The sequence below is a fragment of the Uloborus diversus genome, chromosome 9 (assembly GCF_026930045.1).
Source record: "Uloborus diversus isolate 005 chromosome 9, Udiv.v.3.1, whole genome shotgun sequence".
Lineage (NCBI taxonomy): Eukaryota > Metazoa > Arthropoda > Arachnida > Araneae > Uloboridae > Uloborus > Uloborus diversus.
In genome coordinates this window covers 63,821,215-63,832,046 of record NC_072739.1, presented here as the reverse complement: position 1 = coordinate 63,832,046, position 10,832 = coordinate 63,821,215, and the positions used below count along the sequence as shown (strand labels likewise).

At 30.5% G+C, this 10,832-nt stretch overlaps 1 protein-coding gene across 1 annotated transcript; it reads right to left on the bottom strand.

Annotated features, from left to right (window-relative positions):
- Positions 1-747: 747 nt before the first annotated feature.
- On the bottom strand, positions 748-10,695 carry LOC129229396 (inhibitor of growth protein 1-like). The gene is made up of 3 exons (XM_054863695.1): positions 10,367-10,695; positions 6,920-7,123; positions 748-1,803 (listed from the first exon to the last, which is right to left on the bottom strand). Exons 1-3 carry the CDS (start codon positions 10,539-10,541, stop codon positions 1,373-1,375), a joined length of 810 nt encoding a protein of 269 aa, XP_054719670.1. The 5' UTR covers positions 10,542-10,695; the 3' UTR covers positions 748-1,372.
- Positions 10,696-10,832: the final 137 nt, after the last annotated feature.

Below are 10,832 nucleotides of genomic sequence, written 5' to 3'. Positions count from 1 at the left end.
TTAGCTTTTAGGGAAAGATTACACATACAAAGAAATTTATCATCTATAAGTGTACTTCATAAACTAAAAACAATTGTTACAATAGAGTCTCTCATTTCTTGATATGAAAAAAAAAGAGTAAAAATAAATAAATGAATGGTAAAATATAATAAATAATAATGAAGTAACATTATTGTGATTCAATAATTTTTCCAAAAAAAATATCATTAAAAAACTTCCCACTCTTTAACAGAAAACACATGCATGCACACAGTTAGCATGAAGTGAATTATTTACCATTGTAAAGAAAACATAAATGATAAAATCAATGCAATTCAAGCATAAATTTGAAAAAAAAAAACATTATACACATGATTTGAAATTACAAGGATACCAATAAATAAAATTTTTCAGTTTTGATGGTAAGCAATGGCTAACAAACAGCAATTATTTGCAGGCCTCTGCTTAGCAACAAAAGTTAAAAAAATTTTCTGCAATACAAAAGGTTTCCTCGCCCAAAACATTTGCAAGCCTTTGTTGCAATTTTATCTTAATAACCCTGATTTTATCAAAAATGTTGTAATAGTTTAAAAATTCCAGATTTCACTATAGCATATTTTCCAAATATTGCTAACCATCATATTGCTAACCATCATTTTCTTCTTAACTGTGAACTAAACATGCACTGATCTTCAGTTATTTGAGGGTTTTGCAAGTGTTTAGCAAAAAAAATCATTTACATATTAATTTTTTTTTTTTTTTTTTTTTTTTTTTTTTTGCTAAATGAAAATTTGCAGTTTTTGAATAATTTGGAAAAAATTAAGGGTTGTTAAAAACTAAAAATATTTCCTCAAAAAACTACTTCTTAGAAATGTGTAAACCTACAATTAGAAGAAAATCAAAATAAAATACTTGGGCTATAGGTCGCAGCAGCATTATATTACAAACATAGTAGAATGCCATTATCTGGATGGGATGTCCAATCAACTGGATTGACCAAGGACCACATTTTTAACCACTTTGACCATTCTCTTCAAATATGGACAGCACAGTGCATTTCTTACAAGTAATAATTACTATGCATCCTTCATTTAAAAAAAGTGTCACATTCACAAAATAACTCTTTACACGAAATTCTTAATATGCACAATTATAATGGTCAACCTGAAGCCTAAAAAATGAGCGAAGGATAGTAACTTAAAAAGCATTGTCATGGCCATTTTTTCAAGTCTTCCAATTTTCAGGATTTTCCACTAACCAAATCTGACTCTCAGTACTGCTTTACCAGTCTGGATAATCGGCATCCAACTGTCTGTACAAAAAGTCATTTTTACCGGCTATAAGTCATGATGTGTATTTTGAAGCTGTTTTCCAAACAGTCATGTACTATTTATTACACCGCTTTCGGTCTCATTTGATTACTTCTGTCTCCACGACAGGTCGGACAGTACCATTTCCCCTTGGGTTTGGTTGTCAACCCGACACATGAAAAATGAAACCATTCTCTCTCGCAGTCTTCATTGTCACAGCCAATCATTTCACCATAAGACACCTGATCGCACAAACAATAAGTAGGCTCGTCGGGATCAATGGGGGGCTCGATGGGAGGAGCATCTTGTTCTTTCTCAACTTTTGCTTTTCTCTTCTTCTTTTTCTTTGTCTTACTTGTGCTGGGAACAACTATTTCTTTTTCGTGACGTTCGTGGACGGAGTCATCTCGCAGAGAAGTCTCCACATGTCTGTGGCGACGAGACCTTTTACTGGGGCGTTCTGGCTGTTCGCTTTTGCTGTTTTCATTCTGAGTTTCATTTTCGCGACCTAGGTCTGCAAAACAGAAAAAAATCAAATATTTTATTGGAAAAAAAACGAAAACTTATTATTGAAAAGACATGATTCCATGTTTATATAGAAAACAGTGATAACAACAAGAGAAAAGAAGCTTCATGAAACAAAAACAACCCCAGATAACAGAATCAACCCCATCAGCTGTTCATCATTTAATATATTGATGGTCAAAAAGTCAGAATTGTAAGGAAAACAGAAAATTTCACAGGAAACATTTATTTTTTAAAAGTAATTCTGCTAAGTGCATGTAAGATTTTGTGTTTTTTTTTTTAATTGCAAGAAATCATTGTGGAATGCAGAACATTTAAAAATAGAAAGTTTCAAGGTTTAGCTACAATTAATTTTTTAAATCTCATTGTAAAAACTGGACAAAACTACAAGTGCAATGGATATTTCCCCCTAAAACACACTAATATCATTGATTTCCCTCTTCTTCTCAATCAATTTTATCAATCTAGACGTCATGGAATTTGAGGAACGTTTTTAGAAACTTTTATCCAAGTTTTTTTGAAAAAAAAAAAGGGGAGGGGTTCATTTTAAAGGCTCATACACACAAAAAATTAGACTCCGTTATTGGCTCAGGTATCAGCAGTCGCGGCGATTTGGGACCACTTTTCATGGTTAATTTATTTATTTTATTTTCTAATTTAAGAACCAAAACTAGAAATTAAATTTAAAAAAAGCAGAAAAGTCAAAATTTTCAGAACATAATTATTTGTTTTACATCGTATATCTGTTTATGAAGCATTTAGCACAAGCAATAACTTTTACTTTATGTATTCATTGTTTAGATATAGGAAAATAAATTGATTTACTTAAACAAGCCATTTTTGTTTTAAAATTATTACCAAGTGTTTGTGACACCTCAAAATACAGTCAACACAGACTCGCTTAGCCCAAAATAAATGCCATTTCCCATCAGATAAAGCTACAAATTAGTGTTAAATCAATCGCTTAACACCAAAAGAATTTAGATGAAAGCCTGCATAAGACGAAGAAAATTTTATGGTCTTGAAGAAAAAAGGGAAAAGAAAAAAAGAAAATCCCCATACTTTTACATGAAATTACTTTCGAAAGACGAAAGATCTGCACTCTAATGCAAGCAACATGGATGACAGCAAGAAAATTCCTCTCCTTGCGGAGGAAAATTGGAAAAACCACGTTGTGTCAAGAAAACACAAATTGTAGCTGTAGACTGCTTACAGTAAAAAAGCTTGAATGAACAGTGAAGTCTTCACCAAGTGGCTGACTAAACCAGACTTAAAATTTTATTGTGAAAAAAAATGTAATTCTGGACACCTGTTTGAACCATGTAGAGGTTTAAGGTCTAAAAGCGATGAATTGTTTTTTTGCCTGCCAACACTGCAGTAAAAATCCAGCCTTGCGATCACGGAAAAATCAGATGTTTGAAAATGCACAGTTGTAGAGAAATGGTCTGAATAGACATTGACTGTTTTGAATTACAGGCAATTCCATGATGAGGTCAACCAGATGATCAAATTTTCAAAATTAAAATTTCTAAACAAATGAGGTGTCATTTTAAAGGTAAAGAGTTGTATATTTTGGAATGCCTGTCTAAAATTTAATCACTTCAGTTATAAATAAGTTACAGGAGGTTAAGCTAAGGTCAACATCTTGAGTATTTTCACACCATATTTGGTGACTCTCGAAGAAATTCTGTTTTTTCCAAAAAATACATACTAATATTATGAATTGAGATGAATAACCATTTAAAGATACAATGTGTTGCTGGTGATGTAGCAAAAATGTTTTAAAATGTAATTCATTTTGATTTATAAAAGAATTCCTCTGGAGTACATTAAGTGTTTTACGTCCGACACGAAAATGTGCAATAAATTATGCTAAGCCAATAATTTTAAAGATACATGCATGTATTTTTGGGTACAAAGTAAGAATTTCAATCTCTTTGATGTAACCTATTTTCATTTTGTAACAAGTGAATATTTTTTACTGAAATCTAGGTGTCGCACCTAAAAAAAATTTCACGTAAAAAATTTTTTGCGTCCGACACTGTTACATTCCTTTAAACAACATGTTTTCAACTGTGTTTTTTCTTTTTTGGCCTTTGATTTCAAAGTTAAAGTGAAAAATGCATAAAAAACAACTTAGTGAATTTACTGTATATACATTTAGGGCCGATAGGGGTAAGTAGGACCCCTTTTGAGAAAAAGTGTGTTGAATGAACGTAATACAGTTGATTAAGATCAATTTTGGAAAATTTGGCAAAAGTATAAGTGGAAAAAAAATTGGAAACACTAAATGACTGCGTCTGTGTAAAGTTGGCTAAGGAAGAATCATTATCAACATTCAACCTATATAAATCTTGATGGTTTTCTTTCAGGTAAGTTTCACAAATAACTAATCACCAGCTTTTGTAGCTGAACTATTCTACTAAATCATCATAGTTGTCTTGTATTTCACTAATACAAATGTTTCATCAGAATTGCTTTTGATTTTCAAATAATTACTGTTATGGGGGGAACCACTTACCCCATAGTATGGGGACCTCTTATAGCGAAATTTTACCGGGTAAGTGGGGCCTCTCCTCTAAAAGTTTTTAATAATATTTTACTCAAAAATTCTGATTGCAGTACGCACTTTAAGTTAAACTGTACATGAATGTTTAATGATTATAAAAAAATAAATGCTAACCGGGAAACACTTCTTTGAAATATGCTGCTTAAGCTCGCCAAAAAATATTTTTTAAGATTTTTTTTTTTTTTTTTTTTTGACTAAGTTCTCTGACCTAGAAAAAAAAATTCCACATAACCCTAATATATGCAAAACTAATCATTGTGATAAACCTTGATATGTTCATTGTAAAAAAGTATAAAAACCAAATGCATATTTCAGTTTTGGGGGTTGACCCACTTACCCCAGTGTACTTCCCCAATCAACCCTACTTTTGAATTTACTTGGTAAATTTTGTTTCAGTACATGTAACCTATAATCAGGGTTCATATTTTGATGAAAAAATTCCATGACTTTTCCAAGACTTTTTCATGACTTCAATGAAAATTTTCATGACCTCGTCACACGAAGAGAATAGCACTATTTAATCTCAAACTTGGTAATATTTGGAAATGAGCATTAGCAAAACGTCTACATGAATGCCACAGCCTCATGGAAGCACTTACTTGTAATAGGAAAAAATATAAGTGCACACTTAAAAAACTAAACTTTTCTTATTTGTCTTCATTATATAAATTTAAGTAAAGTAAAAATGCAGTGAAACGAATATGATGATGCTTAAATGTCTGATATATTTTTTTAAAAACAGGCAGAATGATATTGAATGGGACAAAGGTTGAATGAGTCATCACTAAGTTTCAATAAATTTGCTTCAAAAGTTACCTTTTAGTGCCAACAGTGCCTTTAATCATCTACATAACTTGACAGTATTTTGGTTCTTTGAAGTAAAGCCACATAGTTTAGTTCTTTATGTTTCCAAACCAGATCTTTTTTGAAAAAAACATTCAGTAATGAATCAATCTTCAGATTGAAAAGTATATTTGTTTTGTTTACAAATATACTTTTGAAACTTAAACTATAAATTTTAATGCTTGGATGCACATTTGTGTACAAAGGTACTTTGGTTTCTATATTTTCTGAGACACAAGAGCAAAACAACTTGTCAGCTTACACAAAATCCAGGAAACGTCGAAATTGGTTAACGCGAAATGGGAATAAGGCGAAATTTTGTTAACGCGAAATATTTTGGCGTCCCCATCAAATTCATAATAACGAGGTTTGACTGTGCTTCGGGGTAAATTATGAAAAGCTAATTCATGTCTAAGTGTTTCTATGGAGAAAATTATTGTGTACAAAATTCATCAAAATCTTAAGAAAAACGTGAGTAAAGTTATTAGATTTGCATTAATTTCCATTTATTTGCTTCTATATGCTCAAAACAAGCCCTAACAAAATTTTGTACTTTTTTTTCTTTTTTTGCTGCCACTAAAAGTCCTATGTCTTTTAAATGTCTTTTTTTTTTTCTTTTTGCCCCCTTACTTATAAGCCCCATTTTTCCTGACTAGTTATCAGAAACCTTGGATAATCAAAGCTCCTATGTATGTATAGTGAACAATGATATATAAAACTTTTTAAAATTGATGTTTGCACAAATGCAAATAGAAGTATGTTCAAAACTAAATGGGAATACTTGTCATGTACCTTTTGAATTTAACTATCCATCCATGTATCTTCAACTCCAAATTATTCTGTACATTCCATTTCTTGACGTAAAACATTTCAAGATAAACTAATTGTAAGGGGTAATGAACAAAATTTTTTTGCTCAACAAATTACAAACCTATGTGTGATTCTTTAAGCAAAAGATTGCATCATTTCCTTCAAAAATTATTACTTTTTAATGAAATATATGAGGCATCACATGTGGGACAAAGTGACTACTTTTTCGTGGAATGGCAAAATACATAATTTATTTCAAAGGTTTAAAGCTATTATTTTTCAACAAATGAGATATGTTTCCTTTACATTGGAACCTTTGCTTTCACAATCTACAACTTATTTTACCAATGCTATTTTAATAGAGCAAAAATTATTAACTAACTCATACATCAAGTTACAAGAGGTTGACTTTGGATGTCTCCAGGGATAATAGTGGACTCAAGTAAAATTTTCTGAGTGAAATTTTCAGAAACAGAGAAAGTTCGATCCTTCCCCCTTTTCGTAAAAACTCTACAAATATGCATACAAAAATCACTTAAATTATTGGAAAAAACTATTCTAAAAGTTTTTTTTTTAATAATTTTTCAGTTTTAGAAGGTGTTGTCAGCCCAAAATTTTCGGAAACGGAACTCAAAACTGGAATTTTAGGAAATTTCAGATTGCAAACACCCCTGGACATCCCACGTGTGACACATGCAAATAAATTAAAATTTAAATAACAAAATTATTGAACCAAAATATAACTGTGTCTGGAATATCTTGGTATCAAATGCAAAGATTAAAAAAGGTGCATACTCTTGTTCAATTAGAATATTAAGAGATATGATAAAATGTTGGTGAAATTTAAACTAACGGTGGAATGGCTCAAATACAAAACACTAACCTAATTTCATCCTGTCTGATTCCAGTTGGCGAGACTTGCTGTCAACAATATCTTGTATAGCTTGGGCGATTTGCAACTTTTTATCACCCAGATCTTGAGTCTTTATCAGTGCTCTTTGAATCTGAAATAGGGTTCTCCTGCGAGTAGCATCATCCAGGTCTTTTTTTAAAGTGTTCTTATAGTTGTCCAAATCTTGTAAAATTTCTAAAATGTCAACAAAATGCAAACAATAAATTTAGAATGAAATTTCTTCAGTTTGAACTAAACATTCAACAAAATTTTACACAAAAAATTCAACAGAATTCAATGCACTAAGTTTTGAGAAATAAATCAATACCTTTGTGCTGAGAAATAACAGGAAATATCCAACATTGTTTAGCAAAAATAAACACTTTACTGACTACACGTGTTTCAAGGTTCCCAGGAATCCCTTTTTCAATTCAAAGTTGCAAGCATTTGGATGTAAAGATATCCAGTAAAAGCAATCTGAAGAATTGTTCTAATCTAGTTAACGATCTTAAAGCCATTTTGAATTTTTCTGCAGTTTGGCATCCATTCATTTAATTGGTGTCTTTTTTCACCCTCTTCTTTGAATTCCTATGGCTTTTTGTCTTTGTGTTTATTGCTATGTTTTTCTAAATTACTTTTTATCTGTCTTTACGTTTCCATTTCTTGTTTTATTTTGACCATGTTTTGCTTTTTTGTTGTTTTTCCAACGTTTTTCTATTTTCTTGCATTAGGTTTATTTTTTCTTTCACTAAATGTGACAACTGATTCTTTGCAATTTTTTTCTAACATAAAATGTATTGCTAATTTATTAATTAGTGGCTTCATTTTGACAGAAAAATGTATATTACAGGATTTTTTGGAGAATTTTATTGCTTAACGGTTTTTCTGAACAGAAACATGCAATAAATATTGGCACTAAATGGTAATAAATGTTACACTAAATTTTATTTTTTATTATTATTCCCACTCTTTTTGAACTTGTCCACTGCATACATTGCTTTACACTTGAAATATTACTCATTAGTAGGTTGACAAATCAATAAATCATTACTTTTAATATTAACTGTCAGTCGGGTTAAAAATATTTAAAGTTCATTCTTTGCATCAAAAATGAGGTTCCTTGTAACTCCAAACTACCTGTCTGAAATTTTATTGCTACAAGTGAAATCTCCTTACTACGAAAACTAATACAACCAAATACCTGTTTCAACGAAATACATTTTCAGTCTTGATTTCATTGCCAGCACATTACTTGAATTCCATTACAATGAAATTCCTGTTACAACGATCAATATTTCAGGTCCCTTGAATTCTGTTGTAATAGAATTTTCCTATATTTGCAAATTTGTCTGCATCTTGCAAAAGCTTGCCCCATCCTATCTTGATTTGCCATTCTGCACATAAGGTAAAATCTTCCGTAATCCTGTGTTTATTATGATTAAAAAAGACCCATTGGCTTTCAAAATTACTTTTCAATCATAATGCGGTAGTTGGTATAAATAGTAATCTTTCAGTTAATTTTATTAGATAAAAAGAAATGGTTCGAATTTATTATTTGCAAAATTATGTCGTGTTAAATCTTCAAATTTTTTTTCTTCATCATCTGCATTTTTGGAAAAATAGATAAGCATTTGAGCACTTCATTTTATATTTTATGTTTTTAACACAAAGATAAACATTTCAATTGTGCCGCACAGGAATGTAAAATAGATTTTTAACTGTCATTTCCCTATATGTCCAAACACAATTCAATCGGTGCATTTTGACGGTGAGAGAACAATGATAAGATTCAAAAATTGCAAGAAATATTTCATACACATGTTTTGTTCTTTCAAGAAATACCTTTTTCACTGAAAAACAATTTTGAGTTTAATACTAACAGCAATCACAATATAGCTTCATTATGACAGGATATCTTACAATTTTTAAAAGTCTAAACTATAGCTTTAATTTTATTTTTTTAAAAAGCTCAAAGACGCAGGTAACTCAAGTTTTTACAATAAGTGCAGCAAGGATGTACATGTAATTATCATATTGAACTTAATTATTGGGCCTAAATTAGCCACATTGAATACAGGTAACTGTTGGTCTACTACTACCCTTTTACAGCTTATGTTTGTGAATAATCATAACCGTTAATCTAACCATTACAAGGAACTCAAATTGACTGGCTAAGTTATCGGTTGCCTTTGTTTTATTTCCAAGGCAAGAATTCCCTCTAAAGGCTCGTCAAGCTGGATGTAAGCTTAGATCTTACTGAATCCAAGAATTAATTGAAACCAAAACTCTTTTTAAGCATTCTGCTGAGTGTTAATTTGATTTTATTGCAGCAAGAAGAAAGATGGGATTTCAGATTTGGACTTATTGTAAGCAAGCAATTTGAGTCTCCATTTTACCACAGAAGTTGGAGTAGATGTCAACATTTTATTGTTTTACCCAAAAATACAATAAGTCCAAATCTGAAATCCCATCTTTCTACTTGCAATTTCTTTACCCCCCCCCCAACCATACCCCAACCATAATTTTAAGCCTAATCTCTTCAAAAGTACATGCTCAAGCATTAGGAGACGCAACAACATTAAAAAAACATGTAATTTTAAAATATGCAAAAATTGTCCACATGTGTACCCCTACATGGAGAACATTTTGACATCAGAAAAAAAACAATAGAAGACAAATGATTTGAATTCACATAAATAGGAAACTTTTTTCATTCTTCAACAACTGCTTAATCAAACTGTTTATTTGCATCTTTCAGAAATTACTTTTGGACTGGGTAAGAGACCCATCAAAATTAGAAGTCTGTTTGGAATGAACTAGTATCATGCCATAATAATCGAAGCAATTTTTTGAAAATGCATTAATATTTTCTATGTTAAAGGCCCTAGTTAAATGTTTATTCAATTTTGCATAATAGCTTAATAGTTTAAAAAGATTAGGGGCACATTTTGACTGACCGTATTTGCCACAAAAGTGTCCTATAGCAAGATGTTTATAACTTTGTTAAACCTAGTCTAATGAAAAGTTTTTGAAAAATTATATAAATAAATCATCATATAACTCAGTAAATAAGCTACTCACTTCTATATAACTGATTTTCATAATGCAATATAAAGGTGTATAATTAGCGTTCAAACAAATACAGCATAAATTACTTGTACATATCAAATCTCCTTTACAAAGTTTTAACGTATAATACCTAAACAGAACATGAAAATAAAATTTAATTTAATACAGAATATAATTCCCTGTGAATTAAAAACAAAATCGATAATTTAATCCATTACCTTCAATTTGAACAAATTAAACTATTCAACAAAATTGCATTGCATCCTTCGAACAAAGGATTTCATAAAAGAAAATAATACGAAAAACTTCATATGAATTTAGATCTAAATAATAATTTATTAATTTAAAACAATGTATGGCAAATATTACCTTGGTACTCTAAATCAATTTGTCTCAGCTGGGTAATATTCCTCTGGATGTCATCTGGGATATTTTCAACAAAGTCCATATAGTCTTCCATATAGACAGCAGAATTTATTGCTTCAAGAGCAGCATGATTTAATAGTTTATTGCTCTCAGCATCAGATTTCGAATTTACAAACATCTTGATGAAGAATCTTTGCTCACAATTCCATTGGGTATTTTAATAAAGAAACAATAAAAGCCTTAAGCCTTTGATTCATTTACCATGACTGAATTATATTGAGAAAAAGTTTAGCGCTTCGTAGAAGCAGTCAAAGATTATAATCCATTTTACCTTTTTTGTTGTTGACGAATTTAAAACAAGAAGAAGTTGTAGTACTAATATGGACAAATAAGTTCCATTTCTGACAGTTAACACAGATTACAAAAAACAATCTCCATAATTGATAATAAATTAATTAATTAATTAATG